The sequence below is a fragment of the Coenobita brevimanus genome, chromosome 68, assembly GCF_032717465.1.
Source record: "Coenobita brevimanus isolate Jiangsu-jjx chromosome 68, ASM3271746v2, whole genome shotgun sequence".
NCBI lineage: Eukaryota > Metazoa > Arthropoda > Malacostraca > Decapoda > Coenobitidae > Coenobita > Coenobita brevimanus.
Window position 1 is genome coordinate 45366836 of NC_137021.1, and position 22722 is coordinate 45389557.

The 22722-nt window shown below is 44.3% G+C and overlaps 1 protein-coding gene across 1 annotated transcript in view; it reads left to right on the top strand.

Moving 5' to 3' along the window:
- The window catches only part of TH1 (negative elongation factor complex member TH1), a 78358-nt gene that overhangs the window by 39151 nt on the left and 16485 nt on the right, over positions 1-22722 (top strand). Inside the window, exons 10-12 of the mRNA XM_080277074.1 lie at positions 6383-6513; positions 10498-10619; positions 13014-13224. Coding sequence (XP_080133200.1) covers positions 6383-6513; positions 10498-10619; positions 13014-13224 — 464 coding nt within the window. The remainder of the gene's footprint in view (positions 1-6382; positions 6514-10497; positions 10620-13013; positions 13225-22722) is intronic.

The following is a 22722-nucleotide window of genomic DNA, read 5'->3' on the forward strand; positions in this document are numbered from 1 at the left end:
AGATAGATAGATAGGTTGGTTTCCCGTGAGAGTGGGGCTATGGCAGGGATGTGTGATGTCACCTTGGTTGTTTAATATTTATATGGATGGTGTTGTGAGGGAGGTGAATGCAACAGTGTTAGGTGGAGGTCTGAGTCTGGTGAATGCTGATGGTAGAGAGTGGAATCTGAGTCAGCTACTGTTTGCTGATTATACTGCACTGGTGGCTGATTCGGAGGAGAGATTGAGGCAGCCAGTAGAGGAGTTTGGAAGGGTGTTTGAATGGAGGAAATTGAGAGAGAATGAGGATAAGAGTAAAGTGATGAAGTGTACGAGGTTGGTAGATGGTAAGAGGATGAATGTAGTTTTGAATGGTGAGTTGCTTGAGGAGGTAGAGTGGTTTAAGTATTTAGGGTCACATGTTGCTGTGGATGGAAGAATAAATGTAGAGGTGAAGGTTAAAATGAATGAAGTAGGACAGATGCTGGAAGGAATGTAAAAAGTGTTAGATGTCATTGCTTAGAATGGATGTAAAGAGAAGGTTGTATGAGGGTGTTGTGGTACCAACTGCATTATATATACTGTATATATTTTTTTTATGCGAGGAAGAAGGAACCAAAGGCTGAGCCTGCATTAACGTTCCTTCCAAGCAAGAATCAAAAACAATACAAAAGAGAGCCAAATTCAAGATCCATTAATTTTGAGATGCCTGGACACACTGCATTTGAAAGATAGGATATCGTAGGAAGCAGGAAATACAGACAGAGGGAGACAGTTCCAGAGTTGACTTGTTGCATAAATGAAGGGCTGGGAGTAACGGTTAACTCTTGCATTAGAGAGGTGGACAGTTGTGGCTAAAACATGGAATATGGGTGCAGCAGGAGAGGAAAAGTTTGAATGTAATGGAGATGAGGTGTCTGAGGAGTATGCATGGAGTATTATGTATGGATCAAGTAAGAAATGATGAAGTATGAAGGAGAACTAGCCTTCTGCTCACCCTACCTAACACAGATGACCTTGACTGACACTAACCATCATGTGAAAACTATAAAAATATAACATGTGATTTTAACATTAATATAACAGTAACCAAAGTAAGGTTGTGTACCGGTATGATGATGATGCGTATCTCTCTCTCCCCCCACCCCCTACCTTTGATGATGATGTCACTGTTGGAATGTTGCTGCTCCTGCACCCCCACCTTCATCATCCAATTTGAATCCTTGGAAGCCCAGAGCTGAGATGATAGGAATGACCTTGTCATCTGGTGCACAGTTATCACCAAGGTCAGAGTCATCGAAGATGGAGGGTTCTTGCTGTTGTGGAAGTGTCAGCTGCCTGACTTGAAAAAATTGGGTTATGAGCCATTGTTGATTGGCATTGACCCTGGCATTGAACATGTCCTTGTATGCTCTAACTCCATTCTGAATGATGATCACACTGTGGTGTACTCTTTCCTGTGTAGCCAAACACAGCGAGGCAAGCACATGACATCACTGCACAGGAGTGAACTGCACAACTTTAAAAAACAAGCCCTGTGTTACTCAAGCTTTGTCACAGAGTAGGTGGCCACGTAACTTCAAAACCGCATTAATTGAGGTTTGAGTGTTCCATAACCCCACCTGTTCCTCCACATGTGCATTCAGATCACTGCCAAGTACCACAGTCATAGTAACACCAGCAGCCATAACTGTAGCAGCACGTGTCTGGCCATCCAAATAGATATCTCCCTCCTCTGCTTTTTGTCTGTCTTGTGAGGCATACACAGGTATCAATAACAAGACTCTTACCATCCACAAGTTTCAGGTAGTTATTCTGTCACTCACCTCAGTCATATTCATCGCAATCTCAACTCAGCTCTCACCCAGCAAGATTCCCACTGTCCCAAATAGAGTATACTTGTTTCATTCCTACCGCTGTACTGTTCGGTGCTCCTTTTACTCTAACCTGGCCCCAAATTATCACCTCTTCATCACTGATGCTGAGTTGTGACAATAGATTCACATTAAAATACAGTGCTGGTCACAAAGAAGTGCTATGAAAAGGATATAGAGCTCCTGCATTGCCTGTTTTGCCATTCAGCTGCAAGAAATAAGCTGCAAAATAATAAAAACCTTGACCAAGTTAAGGTATAACAGGTACAGTATAATCATTCAAGCCGACCCTCCCTTCCAGCATGTCTCCTGTACATAAGACATATCTGTCTATCTATCTATCTATCTATAGCCCGACGCTCTAATCCCGCAAAGGGTGGCCGCAGACAAAACGCCTCCAAGTCACTCTGTCACCCACCATTTGACTCCCCTCCCCCCAACTCACCCCCCCCTCCCTCATATACCTCTCAACTCCATCCCTCCACCTCATCCTCGGTCTACCCCTCCCTCTCCCTCCCTCCACCTCACCTACATACACCCTCTTAATCAGTCTTTCATCCTCCATTCTCTCCACATGTCCAAACCACCTCAGTGTATTTCTCCTATTCTTTTCAACCACATCCACATCTACCCCACAACGTTCCTTCACTTCTTCATTCGTCAACCTGTCCCTCCACGTCACTCCACATGCTCCTCTCAAGTAACTCATTTCCACTGCTCTCACTCTTGACTTATTCCCCTCTTGCAAGGTCCACGCCTCGCTTCCATACGTCAGGGGAGGGATCACAATACCATCATGCAGTGACTTCTTAACTTCCATACTCACGTCCCTATTTCTCATCACTGCTTTCAGTGTACCAACAACCTTTCTTCCCTGCTGTACCCTTTCACGTACTTCATCCCCCAAAGTTCCATCCTTACTCATCACACTACCCAAGTACTTGAATGCACTCACATTCTCCATATCCTCACCATCCAACCTCACTGCACACTCTGTGACTTCATTCCTCTCAAACACCATAACTTTATTTTTGTTTACATTAACTTTCAGCTTCCTCCTCCTACACACTGTCCCAAATTCATTCACCAAACCTTGCAACTCCCATTCATCTTCACTCAACAATACTGTATCATCAGCAAACAGCAACACCGGAAGCTTCCAAATCTCACCCTCATTCATTAGGGCCACCCCCACATCCACTGCCCTACCTTGCACCTCCTTTACAACCCCATCCATATATATATTAAACAGCCATGGAGACATCACACACCCCTGTTTCAGTCCCACATTGAGATCAAAGAACTCACTCAGCTCACCATCCACTCGCACCGTAGCCCCTAGCTCCCTCGTACATACTCTTCACAGCACTCAACAATTTCCCCTCCACTCCATATATTATTAATACCTTCCACATACCTTGCCTATCTATTCTGTCACAAGCTTTCTCCAAGTCCATGAAGGCAGCATACACTTTCCTTCCCTTCTCTAGATACTTCTCCACTAAACATCTTAGAACAAATATCTGATCTACACACCCTTTTCCCTTCCTAAATCCCCCTTGTTCTTCTCCAACTAGCTCCTCTGTCATATGCCTAACCCTATCAATGAGTATTCTACCATATATTTTACCAGTCACACTAAGAAGGCAAATACCCCTATGGTTACCACATACTTCTCTCTCCCCTTTTCCTTTGTACAGAGGAACAATTATACCTGATTTCCAGTCCTCTGGAACCCTTCCCTCTTCCCAAGCCAATCTACACAACTTCCATATCCACTCCATAACAATCTCACCCCCATACCTAAGCATTTCACCACACACTCCATCAATTCCTGGGGCCTTTCCCAGCTTAATCTTCTTCATCACTTCCACTACTTCCGACCTACTGATCTCTTCCTCCCTCCTCTCATCTCTTCTTCTCCCAGCCATTCCCCAACCACTTATACTCACACTGCTCTCACTCTCTACATTCAACAAATCCTCAAAGTGCTCCTTCCATCTCCTCAATTTCTCTCTCTTCTCCACCAACAATCTATTATTCCTATCTTTCACTCCCCTACTATTTCCCCTTTCACACTGCCTTACTTTCTTTACCTCCTTCCAAAACAATTTCTTACTCTCCCTCCATTTCACACTCAGATTCCTCCCAAACTCTTCATCCACTTTCTTCTTACTCTCCTTCACCAGTCTCTTAACCTCCCTTCTCCTGCTCACATATACCTCTCTCTCCTCTCTCTCATTTTCTCCCCTACCTCTGCTCGCCAACCATTCACCATATGCCTTCTTCTTTTGTTCCACAGCTCGTTTCACCTCTTCATTCCACATGCTGTCCCTTGCACACCCTTGCATCTCCTCCTCACTCCACAAACCGCCTCACACGCTGCGCTTATCTCTTCCGTGAATATCTTACATACGTCTTCCACCCCTTCCATCTGCTCTAGCTCATACCTTCCCAATCTTTCTTCCACTATGCTCTTATACTCTGTCCTTTTCTCACTATCTTGCAATTTCTCCACTCTTCTCACAGGAGCTGCTTCCTCCTGTCTTCCCCTTCGTCTCCTCAACCACTTTCTTTGCAGCTCTACCTTGGCCATCACTAAGTGATGGTCTGAGACTCCATTCCCCCACCCTCTCCACACCCTTGCATCCAACACTTGTCTTCTCATTCGCTCATCCACACACACGTAGTCTATCATTGCCTTTCGTTCAACAAGTTCACCATCCATCCTCCTCATTACTCTCCATGTATACCGGTGGATCATCTTATGACGAAAGTAGGTGTTGGCTATTGCCAACCCCTTACCAGCACAGATGTCCACCAAAGCACTACCATTCCCATCTACTTCAGCTGGCACACCCCACTGACCAACCACTCCATCCACTCGTATCTGCCATTCTCTTAATTTTTTTTCTCAGCCACCATTTATGCTCGCCTCACAGCCCCTACAGTAACATTAACTGAAGGCTAAGGAGTAAATTAGATTATTCAGACTTCTTTTCACCCTTATTAGTAAGTGTTATATCAGGTTTTGATCTGTCCAGTGGTGAAGCAGGGGTACCACGCACACCACCCTGAGCCAAACCAGAAACCTAAGGCTTGTAAGTCACTGGCCTGGGACTGGATTCACAAGCAAACTTCCAATCAGTTCCCAGTTATAACCAGGGTGTGTTTTTGCAGGGAGGATAAGGACAGGAGAAAGAATCCTGCTCCCTTATTTCTTGTTTTTCCCACAAAATTTTAATTTGAGTTGCAAGAGGAAAATTATTGTAGGTTATATCTTTCTTCCACAAGGAGAACAAACAGGGGAAAGTGAAGAATCTTCCTGAACCTGTTTGTTCCTGCAAAAATAAGTGTGAGTTACGACAGGAAATATGATGGTATACCCTCGTTCTCTCCTCGTCCTTCTGTCTATGGATGACTTTACACTCCCCCTTATGTCTTTCCTTCATTCTTTCCTCGTCCTTCTGCCTATGGGGGACTTTACACTCCACCTTCTCTTTCTTTCTTTCCTTCATTCTTTTTTCTTCCTTCTGCCTGTCGGTGACTTTACACTAAATGACAAGCCAAATGGTTTCCCGTACACAAGGAAACCATTTACTCTGCTGGGAGGTAACCATATAACCAGATTTTGGCACTTGGTGGTTTAGTGGGTAATTACGGTGCTTCAATCGGTGAAGGTTTATATCCAAGGGGTGGTTGGGGTTTATCGGTCACATGATGCCATTCAGGGATGCGTGAGGCTGGTCACTCTCATCTTAAATGTCAGGACCAACTTGCCTACTGTAGCTCTGGGCTCCTACTCTCCTCATGGGGCAACATAGGATTGGACGATGGATGGATGGATGGATATTTTTATAAACTGCACCTTTGGACCAGTGGCATTGTCATTGGCCTTGGAGCACCCCAGTAGAAACTGTCTCAAGGATGCCCACCCAGGCACACCTTTGCCCATTCTTTGCTGGGTGGAAGTGAGAGCTTGGGGAAATGCATTGCTGTGTACCCTGGCACAGGTAATAGAATTGCCTTTTATGTGGTGCACCAATACTACTGGGCATTGGTACTGTTTGGTAAAACAAATGTCCCCCGGAAGGAGGATGGTAGAATGCAAAAGAAGAGTGGTTTTGGTCTGCTGTTCATTGGTTTCATATTCAGATGAGCCTGGGATTACAGCTACTACCATTTCTACTACCCTGTCACAGGCACAGCCACAGCCCTGGCCTTACTCATAAGTGATGTGGTAACTGGTGCCACCACCCCCATCTTTGCCTGTCTGCTGTAAGTCATAGAGGCAGTTATTTTATAGCTGCTTTTCCTTGCTGACACCAACCCCCTATAGGATTTTGGTCTATTTAGTTGCCAACCATCCAAGCATAATAATACAAAAATTGACCTGGCTTGGTCACTGATGGTAGGGTTGCTGAGTGGTGGCTGCCTCACTGACCTTGGATGAAGTATATCCAGGCAGTTGAAGTCCTTGGATTGAAAGGGCTAAGATACCTAATTGTAAACTTTCTCCTCCTTACCAGAGCTGTTGATTGATGCCCTGTTCAAGCCAGGCAGCAAGGTGAACCAAGAGCACAAGAACAAGTACTTTTACCTGCTGGGCTACAGTGCCAGTGTGTATGAGACTCCCAAGAAGGGCAACAGAGCCAGACAGGTTAGCAGAACTAAAACCTTTATTCTGTTGTATAAGGACACTACTTGGAACATCTTTACCAGTTTATTTCTGTATTTGGCATGTTGATATTGTTTTGTTTTGTATGTAGATGAGATGCCCATCATACACTCATTCAGGGTAGGCTTACCCTTTGGTAATTATGCAGTAACAAGACAGATAATTTTCTGTAAGCCAAGAAAATATTTTCTATGCCAGATGGTAACTATTTAACCAAACCTACATATTTTTATGTGTGATGAAATTGGCAGAGTGGGTTAGTGGAAGGTTAGTGGCCTACAACATAGAGGTGATTCATTGTGGCCACCCCTTCCAGGATGAAGGTGTCTGGCTATAGGTAGATAGATAGAATTAATGTCTGTGTTAAAGATAAGGAAATAACATAGCAATGACCCCCAATGCATACATTTTTTTTTATAAGAAAAGGATTCAATTAAAATGCAAAACATACTGATAACTTTTCATTTTATAATTGTTGGCCCAAAGTACTTTAGAAATAAGGAAATGCATTTATTCAAAAATTAAGAAAAATCATTTCTCCACTTGGCTGAAGTTAATAAAACTTGGGAATTGCTTTATCTTACAGAAGAAATGGTTCAGTGAGGCTTCTTGCTTTACATTTCATTACAGAGCAGTTTGACACAGTGTTAAACAAAATAGTGCATATGCCATCAGAGAAATAGATTATAATAAGATCAGATATAGAGAGTTATATGTAGAAAGGAAGAGAGAGGTGAAAAGATTAGTAAGAGAGAGTAAGAAGAGAGTGGATAAGGAATTTGGAAGGAATTTGAGTGTAAAGTAGAGGGACTGTAAGAAAATGTTCTGGAAAAAGGTGAAGAGAATAAGACAGGGTGGAAGTGAAGTTAGTAGGGGAGTCTATCTATCTCTCTATTGCCAGACGCCTTAATCCCATACAGGGTGGCCACAAACAAATCGCCTCCATGTCGCCCTGTCCCCCGCCATTTCACTGCCCTGCTCCCAACTCACACCCCACTCTCTCATATCCCATTGGATCCCAGGGGTGCTGGGCGAGGCATTGCACTGGGAGGGTACTAAGCGTACCACCCTTTGCCTATCGGCTCCTAGTCGCAAAGCTCGTAGGTCCCTGCCCAGGGGTTCCCTACTTTATAAAGACTTGAAAAATCCCAGTTCTGTCCAATACTTGGGACACTGGGCTCCAATGGGATATACCTCTCCACTCCATCCCACCACCTCATCCTCGGCCTCCCCCTCCCTCTTCTCCTCTCCACCTCACTCACATACACTCCTCATCAGTCTCTCACCCTCCATCCTCTCCACATGGCCAAACCACCTCGGTGTGTTCCTCATAACGCTTCCTATCACGTCCACATCCACACCACAATGCTCCTTTATTTCCTCATTTGTCACCTTGTCTCTCCATGTGACTCCACAGGCTCCACTTAACTCATTTCCACTGCTCTCACTCTTGACTTCTGTCCTTCCAACAGTGTCCAAGCTTCACTTCCATAAGTTAGAGTTGGTGTCACGATACTGTCATATAGTAACTTTTTCACTTCCATTGCTCACTTCCCTGTTCCTTAGCATTGCTTTCAAGGAACCTCTTGTTTTACCCTTTCAAGCACATCACCCTCCAAACTTCCATCCTTACTCATCACACTCTCCAAGTACTAAAACGTACTCACATTTTCCATTTCCTTACCTTCCAGCCTCACTGTACATTCACTGACTTCACCTCTCTCAAAAAGACCATCACTTTACTCTTCCCTACATTCACCTTTAGATTCCGTTTCTTACACACTCTCCCAAACTCATCCACCAAGCCTTGCAGCTCCCCTTCGTCTTCACTCAAGAACACAGTATCATCTGCAAACAACAGTGCAGGGAGTTTCCAAACACTATCCTCTCTCACCAGGGCCACTCCAACATCCACTACCCTACCTTGTACCTCTTTTATTACCCCATCCATGTACAGATTGAACAACCATGGAGACTTGACACATCCCTGTTTCAACCCATCCTTCAAAGAGAAAAATTCACTCAGTTCACCATCCACACTCACTGCAGCCTTAGCACCATCATACATACTCTTCACGGCATTCAACAACTTCCCATCTACTCCATATATTCTTAATACTTTCCACAATCCTTGTCTATCCACCCTGTCATATGCTTTCTCCAAATCCATGAAGGCTGCATACAGCTTCTTTCCCTTCTCTAGAAACTTTTCCACTAAAGATCTAAGAATGAATATCTGATCTACACAACCTCTCCCCTTCCTAAAGCCTCACTGTTCTTCTCCAACTAATTCCTCTGTTCTTTCCCTAACTCTGTCAGTAAGTATCCTACCATACAGTTTTCCTATTACACTAAGAAGACAAATGCCCCTATTATTACCACACACTTCTTTTTCCCCTTTTCCTTTGTACAAGGGAATAATTATACCTGACTTCCAATCCTCCGGGACTCTACCTTCCTCCCAGGCCAATCTGCACATCTTCCACATCCATTCTACTACTATCTCACCCCCATGCTTCAGCATTTCACCACACACTCCATCAATTCCTGGGGCTTTCCCCAATTGGACTTTCTTCATTGCTTCCACAGCTTCTATCCTACTGATTTCTTCCTGTCTTCTCACCTCCCTCCTTCTCCCAGCCATTCCCCAGCCACTTATACTCGCATTACTTCCATTCTCTATGTTCAACAATTCCTTAAAGTGTTCTTTCCATCTGCTCACTTTTTCTTCCTTCTCCACTAGTAATCTATCATTTTTATCTTTCACGCCAGCTCAGATGTACAGAAATGACAATGATTTGGTGGATGTGTAGTGCACCCCTGTTTGCAAGGTCTAGGGGGGCTGGGTTTACGATGGAAGAGTTGAGAGGTAGGATGGGACTGGAGTGTATTGGTGTTGTGATGAGGAGAGGTAGATTGAGATGGTTTGGACATATGGAGAGGATGGGGGATGATAATAGGGTGAGGAAGGTGAGAAGTGTTAATAGTGGGGGTAGGGTTATGAGGGGTAGAGCGAGTGTGGCCTCAGGGTTAAGGGACTGAACAGGGAGGCTGCAGTGGATCATGCAGCATGGAGAGCCGCCATTAGGTGACCAAGGCCGACGCATGCAAGCATGTTGGAGCCTTTAAGAAACTAAACTAAACGAAACGAAACTAACTTCACTGCCACCCTGTCTTACTCTCTTCACCTCCTTCCAGAACATTTTCTTACAGTCCCTCCACTTTACACTCCCAGTGTTTTCTGTATATTAATTTGTCAGAACTTCAGGTAAGATTTTGGGCTTACAAGGCTGAACTTGAAAATAAAAAGGAAGAAAAACATGGAGTAGTTTTGTTGAAAACTCAAACAATTCTACGCATTTGATCGATTTATTTCAAAATTTGATCCAAACTGATCGTAAACTAAATCATAATAGTCCTTAGAGTTTGATTATTTTATCATTCCCAGAAATAAAGGCAGGGCAGTATATTTCAACCTGAATCCTACTACAAGCATGTAGGAACGGCCTTGTTAAGGGTGCAGCAGACAACAAAAATATAAAATGGCCAAATTATTAAACTTAGTCACAATTTGAGTTGAATGTTCAGACTGGCAGAAAGTGAAACCCTTTATTTAAGCACCCAACTCCATCAGTAAACATACATGCCTCATTAAGCACCAACTTTTAGGAAGAATCAAACTGAAAAATATCGGATGGTCTGCAAACTCAAGCATTTCGATCTAATTTTAAGTTTGTAGTACAGAGATATGTACATATGGTCTAGCCCCCCAAAAAATTCTCTTGAATATTACGTTCCTGTCATGGTGTATGTACCGTACTGTACTTGTAGGAATGCCTCACGGAAGTAATTGCTTACCTGTGATCAGTGGGCCTGCTTGGCCAGACAGGTGGGGGTTAAGCAACAACAGCAGTAGCAGCTACATAACTATTTCACTGCATATAATTGCATCATGTTCTGTTGTAGGCAATCCGTGATGACCTGAAGCCAACACAACAAGCCATTGAGAAAGTGCACAATATTTGCCAGGGTGGGAAGTCAGCAATGGAGCTTATTGCAGAGATCAATACCCTCTACCAGTGTATCAGGTACAGTACTTGTTGTATTTGTTGTGGTCCCTGGCTCATTGAGACATATACACTACTTGGTGGACTCCAGGCTGAAGTTGCTCTTCTCTGCCAGTCCACCATCCTCCTTTAGGGTGATAGGGAAAGAGTTGACAAACACTTTTATAACTGGGCATATGTGTTGCCTGGTTTTATCAGTGCCAGGATGTGAAGATGTCCCTCTCTATCACCATCATGGGGTTAACTAAGGTAGTTTTCGTAATCATTTTGGATATACTGTACAGTCAGACCCCACCTACAGTTCAGGATGTTGTGCTGATGAAATGGTATTTTAAGTGAAGCAGTTGTGGTGGGGCAGGCATTTTACTCATGATTTTAGATGTGAAAAAAAAAAAGAAAAAGAAAGAAAGAAATTACGTCTGACTTTGAGGCAACTGTATAGGAAATGAAGAACAACTGAATTGAAAATTCATCCATCCATCATCCAATCCTTTTCTGCTCCATCAGGAGCATAGTGGTCAGTGGCCTGGGGTTAGGCTACACAGTCCTGACATTTGAGGAAAGGGTGGCCATCCTCACCAACCCCTGAATGGCATTATGTGCCTTGAACCTCAGCTGTTGCTCAGAAATAAACCCTTCAGGTCGCATCTGATTGGAGCACCTAAACGTGCTAGACCACCATAGTCTTTCACCTTAACTTGGCCCAGATTTTCATATTTGTGCAGCTCAGTAGCATAATAACACAATATTATGGCTCTACATCCTTTCCATAGCACTTCTTCATTACTGTCATTATATTTCAAAACTTATCTATTGTTAAAACTTAGTACAGGGCGTTCAAGATGGAGAGATGGTAATGTTAGGCCATGTTAGAGTGAAGAGGGTACCATATAGTTATCTTTAAGTGAGGAATAGGTGATACATCATGGACTTAATAATAAAGCAACTTTAAATGAGGGATACGAGGTCTGTTCAGAAAATATCCGCCCTTAGGCTCAAAAAAAATAAATAGCTAACCTGTTGAGCTAGGACACCAGTCCCCATCAAAGTAGGTCATTTCTGACGATGTTGATCCCCCACTTGTCACTTGTAGGCTAATTCAAAGTCCTGGGTGATTTTACGGTTATGTATCAGTACACGTTAACCACAGATCTTGCCTCTGCCACTCCTGCCTTGTCTCTGGGCGAGCAAGGCGGCCCGCTTCTCATTCCCCCTCTTGAACACGACTATATCAGCTGGATTTGAACTAGACCAGGCCTTAGGTAAGGGATTTAGGTCACGTACACCCTACTTAGAACACTTACAGACTACTGGTAGAACATACAACATACAGTACTTACATACTACTATATTACAGGTGGTTACATTGACGCACATAACCCAGCATTCTTTCCACTGCCAAGGGTTGGTTGGGGTTGATTGCTCATGTAATGCCACTCAGGGATGAGTGAGGCTGGGCACTCTCGTCTTAAATGTCAGGACCAACTGCCTAGCCCCGGGCTGCTACGCTCCTCATGGGGCAATGTAGGATTAGATGGTGATGATGATCTTTCCACTGCCTGAAACATTTTTCAAAGTCAGTGTTCGGTACTTCCTGCAAGTGCTTCATCTTATTTGTCATGATCCCTCCTCTAAACGTTGCTCAAGACATGCTGGAGTGTACAAATCACGATCCAGGCTTTCTGAAGACTGTTATCACTGGAGATGAGACTTTGGTGTACAGGTATGACCCAGAAATCAAAGCACAGTTTTCTCAGTGGAAGCATACAGGGCCACCTCGGCCAAAAAAATAGCGACAGGTCCGTGCAAGGTGAAATGCACCCACACGTTGACAGTTTTTTTCAACTACCGTGTTGTGCATCACATACGTGCACCAGAAGGTCAGACTGTCAGCACGCGTGACTACCTCCATGTTATCTGTCGAATATGTTACGCAGTTCGGTGGAAGGAGACCAGGCCTTTGGAGAGTGGCAAGTTGGAAGCTGCACCACAACAATGTCCCTGCCCATTCTTCTCAACAGATTCAGGAATTTTTGGCCAAGCACAACATCCTGCATGTCAGGCAGGCTCCCTACTTGCCAGACATTGCACCATGCAACTTTTATTTATTCCCCAAGCTCAGAACTCCACCAAAAGGTTCCCGATTTGAGACGAGAGAAGGGATCATGACAAATGGATGAAGCACCTGCAGGAGATACCAAAAACCAACTTTGGAAAATGTTTCAGGCAGTGGAAAGAACGCTGGGCTACGTGTCAAGTCAGAAGAGGCCTTGGTGGGGAATTGGTGTCCTTGCTCAACAGGTTAGCTGTTTATTTTTTTTTTAGCGCCCAAGGTTGGGTACTTTCTAAACAGACCTTGCATGTGTACTGTACTATAAGTGACGATACAGATATAACCCTGCTTCTGCTTTACAGATTTCCAGTTGTAAGTGTTGGTTTGGTGCGATGGGTAGAGTGTGTGGTGACAGAGCCAAGTTACTTCAAGCTCTGCACTGAATCAACACCCACACACTTGGCTCTTCTCGATGAAGTTGTATCCATACATCCCCTTCTCCATAATCGGGTCCTTTCATTACTCATCGAGCTTTTTGAGTCGGAGTTTCAGGATCTTGAGATATTGGTGCAGGTAAGAACAATTATTTAATTAATAAACATCATAGATTTCTGTTTCCTCTACAGTTTTGAGCAACTGTTTGGAGGTAATAGGCTGGTTTAGGGATCAGCAGTACCATGGCTATCCATGATACAGTCACACCATGCTATGTGATGGGGTTATAGGAAGTGAAAACCCATCACTTAGCAGTTTATCATATAACGAGGTCAACATTACATGGGTTCATTGGGGATAGAGAGTGGGCCTATGACCACAAAACCCAAAATCTAAAAATATATTATGTAGATAGATAGATGGAGACAGTGAATGGAGAGAGACTGGAATTGGTGAGAGAGTTCAAATACCTTGGTACAGTGATAGAAAAGAAAGGAAAATGTGCAAAAGAAGTGAAAAGTAGAGTGACGCAAGGAAATAAAGTAGCTGGTGCAATGAAAGCCTTGAAAAGAAACAGAGGCTTGAGTGTTGCAGCTGCACGAGGCTTACATGAAGGAGTGTTAGTGCCAACTTTAGCGTATGGATGTGAGACTATGGTGTTGCATGAAAATGAAAAGTCAAGAGTAAGAGCAGTGGAAATGGGGCTGCTGAGGAATGTATGTGGAGTACTTAGAGTGGATAGGATACGAAATAATATGATTCATGAAAGATGTGGAGTGAGGAAATCGGTGGACACCAGAATCGAAGAGAGTGTCCTGAGATGGTATGGTCATGTGAAAAGAATGGATAACAACAGAGTGGTGAAAAAGGTATACCTGAGTGAATTGGAAGGAGGGAGGAGGCGAGGTAGGCCAAGGAGAAGGTACAGAGATATGGTGGATGAGTGTGTGAGGAAGAGAGGTTTGGAAGTTGGTAAGGCTAGGGGACTGACAAGAGCTGGCTGGATGAATGTTGTGAGGAGAAGCACATGATCAGGGATTTTTCATCCCATTTTAACGTGATGGCATCTGGATTGACTCTGTCAGATATGTTTATGTGAAGCTACAGAACGTGGTGAATGTTTTTGACGTATTAGTTAGAGCCAGGATTCCGGGGGCTTGAATATTCAAGATCAGTGAATGGAAGTGTGGCCCATTGGATTGGGCAGATTTGGGCTGTCTGGATGTTGCTACTCCTCACCCTGCCCTAGGGTGGGAAAGGAGGTCTGGATGACGATGATGATGATGATAATGATAGATAGATGGATAGATAGATAGGTATACCGGTATATATATATATACTGTACTGTGGTAGGTGGGGGCGCTCACCATCCACTCACTTGATGTAGTGCTGCTCTCGGGTGTCTGCCCTTTCCTCTCCATCCTTCTTTCCTTCCATTCTCTTCTTTCTTTCCTTCATTCTTTCCGTGTCCTTCTGCCTATGGGTGACTTTACACTTCCTCTTCTGTCTTTCTTTCCTTCATTCTTTCCACTTCCTTCAGCCTGTGGGTGACTCTACACTGAATGACAAGCCAAATGGTTTCCTGTACACCAGGAAACCATTTACTACGCTGGGTGGTAACCATATAACCAAATTTTGGCACCTGGTGGTTTAATGGGTAATTATTGCGCTCCAGTCGGATTGAGCTGGTAAAGGTTTATATCCAAGGGGTAGTTGGGGTTGATTGCTCATGTAATGCCACTCAGGGATAAGTTAGGCTGGTCACTCTCATCTTAAATGTTGGGACCAACTGCCTAGCCCCGGGCTCCTGCGCTCCTCATGGGGCAATGTAGGATTGGATTATGGTATATATATATATATATATATATACACATACATACATACATACAGTAATCCCTCCACTATCCGACGTAATAGAGCCATAGGCATGTCCGGATAGTGGTCCTGTCCGGATATTGGGCCCCAGCTCATGGACTTGTACTTATGGACCCTAACTCAGAAAAACACCTATACAACTCCCTCTGGACATGCATAGCACCTATTTAAGACCCAAATCACACCAATAAGGGACATAAAAGACTGAAATGCAAAAGAACCATAAAATGAGGTTTTTGAGGTAGGTTCATACAATATCCGGACAGGACCACTATCCGGACATGCCTATGGCTCTATTACGTCGGATAGTGGAGGGATTACTGTATGTATGTATGTATGTGTATATATATATATATATATATATATATATATATACCATAATCCAATCCTACATTGCCCCATGAGGAACGCAGGAGCCCGGGGCTAGGCAGTTGGTCCCAACATTTAAGAGACTGGTGAAGGAGAGTAAGAAGAAAGTGGATGAAGAGTTTGGGAGGAATCTGAGTGTGAAATGGAGGGAGAGTAAGAAATTGTTTTGGAAGGAGGTAAAGAAAGTAAGGATGTGTGAAAGGGGAAATAGTAGGGGAGTGAAAGATAGGAATAATAGATTGTTGGTAGAGAAGAGAGAGAAATTGAGGAGATGGAAGGAGCACTTTGAGGATTTGTTGAATGTAGAGAGTGAGAGCAGTGTGAGTATAAGTGGTTGGGGAATGGCTGGGAGAAGAAGAGATGAGAGGAGGGAGGAAGAGATCAGTAGGTCGGAAGTAGTGGAAGCGATGAAGAAGATTAAGCTGGGAAAGGCCCCAGGAATTGATGGAGTATGTGGTGAAATGCTTAGGTATGGGGGTGAGATTGTTGTGGAGTGGATATGGAAGTTGTGTAGATTGGCTTGGGAAGAGGGAAGGGTTCCAGAGGACTGGAAATCAGGTATAATTGTTCCTCTGTACAAAGGAAAAGGGGAGAGAGAAGTATGTGGTAACCATAGGGGTATTTGCCTTCTTAGTGTGACTGGTAATATATATGGTAGAATACTCATTGATAAGGTTAGGCATATGACAGAGGAGCTAGTTGGAGAAGAACAAGGGGGATTTAGGAAGGGAAAAGGGTGTGTAGATCAGATATTTGTTCTAAGATGTTTAGTGGAGAAGTATCTAGAGAAGGGAAGGAAAGTGTACGCTGCCTTCATGGACTTGGAGAAAGCTTATGACAGAATAGATAGGAAAGGTATGTGGAAGGTATTAAGAATATATGGAGTGGAGGGGAAATTGTTGAGTGCTGTGAAGAGTATGTACGAGGGAGCTAGGGCTACGGTGCGAGTGGATGGTGAGCTGAGTGAGTTCTTTGATCTCAATGTGGGACTGAAACAGGGGTGTGTAATGTCTCCATGGCTGTTTAATATATATATGGATGGGGTCGTAAAGGAGGTACAAGGTAGGGCAGTGGATGTGGGGGTGGCCCTAATGAATGAGGGTGAGATTTGGAAGCTTCCGGTGTTGCTGTTTGCCGATGATACAGTATTGTTGAGTGAAGATGAATGGGAGTTGCAAGGTTTGGTGAATGAATTTGGGACAGTGTGTAGGAGGAGGAAGCTGAAAGTTAATGTAAACAAAAGTAAAGTTATGGTGTTTGAGAGGAATGAAGTCACAGAGTGTGCAGTGAGGTTGGATGGTGAGGATATGGAGAATGTGAGTGCATTCAAGTACTTGGGTAGTGTGATGAGTAAGGATGGAACTTTGGGGGATGAAGTGCGTGAAAGGGTACAGCAGGGAAGGAAGGTTGTTGGTACACTGAAAGCAGTGATGAGAAATAGGGAAGTGAGTATGGAAGTTAAGAAGTCTCTGCATGATGGTATTGTGATCCCTACCCTGACGTATGGAAGCGAGGCGTGGACCTTGCAAGAGAGGAACAAGTCAAGAGTGAGAGCAGTGGAAATGAGTTACTTGAGAGGAGCATGTGGAGTGACATGGAGGGACAGGTTGACGAATGAAGAAGTGAAGGAACGTTGTGGGGTAGATGTGGATGTGGTTGAAAAGATTAGGAGAAATACACTGAGGTGGTTTGGACATGTGGAGAGGATGGAGAGTGAAAGACTGACTAAGAGGGTGTATGTGGGTGAGGTGGAGGGAGGGAGAGGGAGGGGTAGACCGAGGATGAGGTGGAGGGATGGAGTTGAGAGGTATATGAGGGAGGGGGGGGTGAGTTGGGGGGAGGGGAGTCAAATGGTGGGTGACAGAGTGACTTGGAGGCGTTTTGTCTGCGGCCACCCTTTGCGGGATTAGGGCGTCGGGCTATAGATAGATAGATAGATAGATAGATCATACAATATTCAACATTCTGGGTACTTTTTTTTTTTTTTTTTTTTTTTTTTTTTTTTTAATGTGTCTGACTCTGGGCATAGGCTTCACAGCCTGCTATCAAGGCCCAGCAGTCCTCCTGCATACCATACACCTCTACATGTCACCACTTCGGCGCTAACACCCACCGTCCATATTGAATACATGCTAGGTCTGTCTCATACAGGACTGGTGTATTGGTATTAGCTGGGGTATTTTTACGACATGTCGGCGGGTCTTCTGGTAGATCAGTAAAGCCTGATTTAATGAAATTCAAATCCTTAAACTGTTCCCTGCCCCAGCCGGGATTCGAACCTGGGTCCGGTGGGACTGCAGGCCACCTCTCTATCGATTGAACTTATAAGTCTCTGGCTCCTGGACTGGTAGTTATGGACCCTAACCTAGCCTAACGCAGAAAAACACCTCCCTACCGCACATGCATAGCACCTAAGACACTACATATTCACAACAATAAGGGACATTAAAGAGTGAAATGAGGTGTTTGAGGAAAGTATAGTATGGAAAATACAGTAGAGTACGGTATGAAACATTCTGCCTACTTACAGCAAGTCCATGGCCATCTCGATGAATAACCGCCTCCTCTCGGACTCTGACAGTAAGAAGGATTTCCTGAAGCACTTGCAGTACACTGTTCATGAAGTCTTGCACTGAACTTAGTCATTCACACTCAGAAGTCCATTCTCTTCACAGTGCGCACTCTTGTCTAACTTATGCTCCATTGTAACTTAATAAGTGTTGCACTCTGCACTTTAACTTTTTCCACTCTTATAACCATTTTCTAAAGCAAAAACATACGTCTATTTACATTAAATTTAGTTCAAAAATTGTCTTTTCACTCACAACTGTAAATCCTTAACACAATGCACTGTTTTTTCACTGCACAGCACTGTAAATTCCCATGTGGTCTAGTGGAGAAGTTCTTGGCGTCTATTCGCTGTCAGAGTCCGAGAGTATCACTGGCAGGTGACCTAGGGGTGCATCGCTGGGTCGTGGTGATGACATACCCACTGCAGACGACTCTGAAGACAGACGCAAACTCACGTCGAGCGGTGACTCCACCGTGGCTGATGTGCTGGGCTGTGGCTCGGAGCATGAGGGCCTGTCTTGGGGAGGCAACGGAGTGGAGCCAGGGCTGGGCACAGCGGGGGTCACGGGCCTGAAAAAACTGTCAATCATTGATTGACGCAAGGAACGACGATTCCAACGATTTATGATGCGCTGCCTGAAAGCACGCACATCCTCCACAAGTCCCAAGGGCCCCATCTCCCTGTCGCAGTCCGGGTGTTCCAGGTAGTCGAGAACGAACTCTAGGTGTTCCCGGAGTGTGCTTAGCTTGGGGATGGCTGGAGTTGTGTCATGCTGAGAGGAGTCCGCATCATCGTCGCCGTCCTCGTCGGAATCTTGAAGCTGGGTACTGACACCTGCAACTGAAGATGCGATCTCGATATCAGACAAGGTCTGATACCCAGGATCGCCCTCGTCGTCATCCAACCACTCACGCACATCGTCCACATCAACATCGTCGCCATGCGTATGTAGACGTGCATGGAAGTCATCCACGTCAAAACCTAGGAAATCGTACTCCACATCCGTTCCGAGAAGCAGACGAGACCAACCATTTTCTAGAGTCTTGACAGGGATTTCCTTCCATGCACTGGCCCAGTTGTAGATTGCAGACTTGATGTTGTAGCGGCGAAGGTTTTCCAAAGTCTGCTGGCCTCGCGTGTCCCGTCCCTCCCTGCACTCGTCCTCGTCCTCGAGAACAACCATCACCTCGTCCAGGAACATCCTTCGGTACAGCCTCTTCATTGCCACGATCACTCCTTGGTCCATTGATTGGATGAGAGCAGTCATATTAGGTGGCAGAAACATGCACCTAATCCGGCCATTCTCAGCCACTAAGTCCTCGTCGCATGGGTGGGCAGGTTCATTGTCGAGGAGAAGGAGGGCCTTTACCTGGTCGCGTGGGATTCCCAGTGTCTCCGTCTGGTAATGTATGACCTCCTTGATGAAATGGCGGTGGAACCAGTCTTTGAAGATCTGGGGTGTGAACCATGCCTTCAAAGAATGGTACCAGATGACAGGAAGGACATCCATCACCCCACGAAGACACCGAAGCTGCTTTGCACGGCCAACAATAACGGGCTTAAGCCGGTGCATGCCGTTAGCATTGGCACAACACAAAGCAGATATCCATTCCTTGGAGAGCATGCGGCCAGGTACACGCTTCTCCGTCTCCTCGGCTAGAGTGTTCATTGGCAAAGAGCAACAGAATAAACCAGTTTCGTCAGCGTTGTAGACTTAACCGAGAGTGAGGCCCTCCTTGTCGATCAAGCCCTTCACCTTGTGCTGAAACTCATCAACTCCATCCTCATTAGTGTCCAAAGCTTCGCCATGAGCTTTATGGTTGATAAGGCCATGCTGTAACTTGAACGCAAAGAGCCAACCCTCGGATGCCTTGAAGTCTAGGGCGTCGTGAAGCCTGGCGAACTTCTCAGCAGCAGCCTTCAGCTCCGTACCATGCACCTTCACACCAGCAGCACATTGCTGTCGATACCAAATCAATGTGGAGCGGTCGACTTCAGCAAACTTGGGAGTAAACATCACCTTCCTCTCCATGTTGCGTTTGTTTCTTGACGAGAAGTCAGCCGTGTACTGCATGAATTTGTCTCGGGATCTCTTAATATCAAAGTAGACCAGGCCAGGTTAAACTCACGGAGGATGCGGGAAGAAGACCACCCCGCTTCTACTTTCTCCAATATCTCTCGTTTCTTCTCCAGAGTCAACACCACTCTCTTCCTCTTCTCAGGCGGCGGGGCCATCATCACACACACGAAGGAGAGGCACGAGAGCAGCAGGAGTGCCTGCAGCAGGTAAGGCACCACCACAAAAGTGAGCACGTGGGCAGCCATGACGACGAACGTGCACTTGCGACGAGAGACAGGCGGAAAGTGGGGAGGATGCAGGGGCGCTCTAGCGGACGTCGGAGGAATGACGCGCCACAACAAAGCTGTCCCACGCCCCGTGCACCAAATTCAAATTACGGGCGGGAAATTTTTTTTTTTTTTTTTTTTTTTTTCTCCCCTGGACCATTTTGGGAATATTGGATCCCAAGACGATTATGTCCGGTTAGTGGGGGGGGGGGTGTTTGGATATTAGAGGGATTACATATATATATATATATATATATACATACTATATACGGTATATACAGTAGAACCCCGGAATTTGTACACAATTCGTTCCTGGAGGCTGTACAAGTTGCTAATTGTTCGAAAACCGAATCATTTTCTTCCATAAGGAGCAATGTAATTTGCATTAATCCATTCTTTAGTATGGATGAAATGGTAGATTTTGCCATACTATAATGAATGGCAAGATCGGAGACGGGTTCCACTTTCAAACTTTGCAATGAGTTCTTTTTTCAGCTCAGTTGTTGTTCTCACTGCTTTACTTTTAGCTCCAGCTGACTCACTAATCTTCTTAGGGCCCATGATTATGTACAATTTTCTAACGAAAATATGTAATTCATCACAGAGTTTAATCGAGCCTGTATGACTGATGCATAGCTGGCGGAAGACAAAGTCAGACTGGCGACCATGTGGCACCTACGATGCCGCATCTCTTGGTGGGAATAACGGTTCACCGTCCAAAAACTGGAGCGATTTTTGGGCAAAAAAGCTGTACGAAAACCGAGTTGTACGAGTAGAGAGGCGTACGAATTCTGGGGTTCCACTATATATATATATATATATATATATATATATATATATATATATACACACACACACACACACACACACACACACACACACACACACAGTATATGTGTGTGTGTATTTCCCTTTTAGGCTTGACCTCAGCACCCTCAACAGCACCATGCTTTACTACAAGGGGTAGCATCCCAGCCAGACATGACTTCCAAGTCATAAGATTCAGTATTTCACACACTGAAGGTTGTCACTTCACTTAATATCTCACATTGCACAATTTGTTAAGCACTTGCACTGTTATTTGGCAGGAGCAGTGGTGTTTCAGTGGCCTTTGATGTACAAAATGGAATGAAAGACCAATGATCACAGCAAATGTAAACACTGGGCAGCCATTGGCACAAACGGTTGACAGGGAGGCATCATTCTGGTGAATTCATAATCATTTTGCCATTGTTCTTCTGAAAATAGGTCTAACTTTTTGTTCATCATTATAGTGATTTATCACATAGCAAACAGATGTATAGCAAAACCTGGATGTATAAGGATTTCTCAAGAGGAAGCATGACAGTTTTTTGGTATAGAGGGGTCACATGGTTACACAAGCACCATAATTTGGTCTGGACCCACCTCACAAGATTCACAGACTTGCAAAGCTTAAACTAACAGAGAGAGAGCGAGTTGGTGAATGCTGGTTTTAGGGTCTGTGGCTAGATTCTCCTATACAACTTTTGAACCAGTCCCCCTTTCCAGCCTACCCACCAACTATGTCCTTATGCGTTTGATCATTTATACTCTTTTTACCCCGACTTGGCCCAGATTTTCATTTTTATGTAACTTATTTTTCATAGCTCATTGGGGAAAAAAAAAAAAAAAATGCAGTGCCATGGCTCAACATCCTATCCATAGCAGATCTTAACTAGTGTTAATTTGTTGCTGTGACCTACCATTGAAGGTGGAAAGATGCCAGGTTTAGGTCAAGTTAGAGTAAAAATAGTAGAGTAGATAGTATTAACCCTTCTGCTCATGGTAAGTTTCGATAAGTTTGCTGGATCACGATTTTTCCTCCCACCTCTCCGCCAGCCCTCCTGCATGCCCATGAAAACATGTATTCTCGCCTTATTGTAGCCAGCCAGACTTGTATATATTGCCATAAAAACTACATCATCTTATTCGCCAATGTTTGTTCTTGTCGATAAGCAAAAAGGGATACAGAAAAGTATGAATAGAAGTACATTAGGTCAGTGTGAATAAACATTCTGGAACGTCATTCTCACTCTCCAACATCATAGCTCAAATGTTTTCCCTCATACCTATGATTGTTATTACATGTTTAGAAAGAGAAGTTCATCAGCTTTCTAAAAGTGTTAGCGGCTTTTTGGTACAGTTTTTAGTTTTCAAGAAAATAGCCAAAAACTAAAAGCCCTTACCTACAGGGAAGTGATTTTTTGTTCACGGCACTCTGGCGAAGAAGTTTTCTCGCAGATGTTATGTTATTTAATTCATCAGCTTATGTAGAATTTCATGGGCTTTCTCATGGTGTTTTCAGATTTTTCCTGCACCTCATAGTTTCCGAGTAAATCGCATAAAACTACATTTCATTCACTGTCATGCAACACCTTTCACTGAGACTAGCACAACACAAATTATTCAATATATTTCTCTATGAACATTGGCTGCATTATATACATATATTT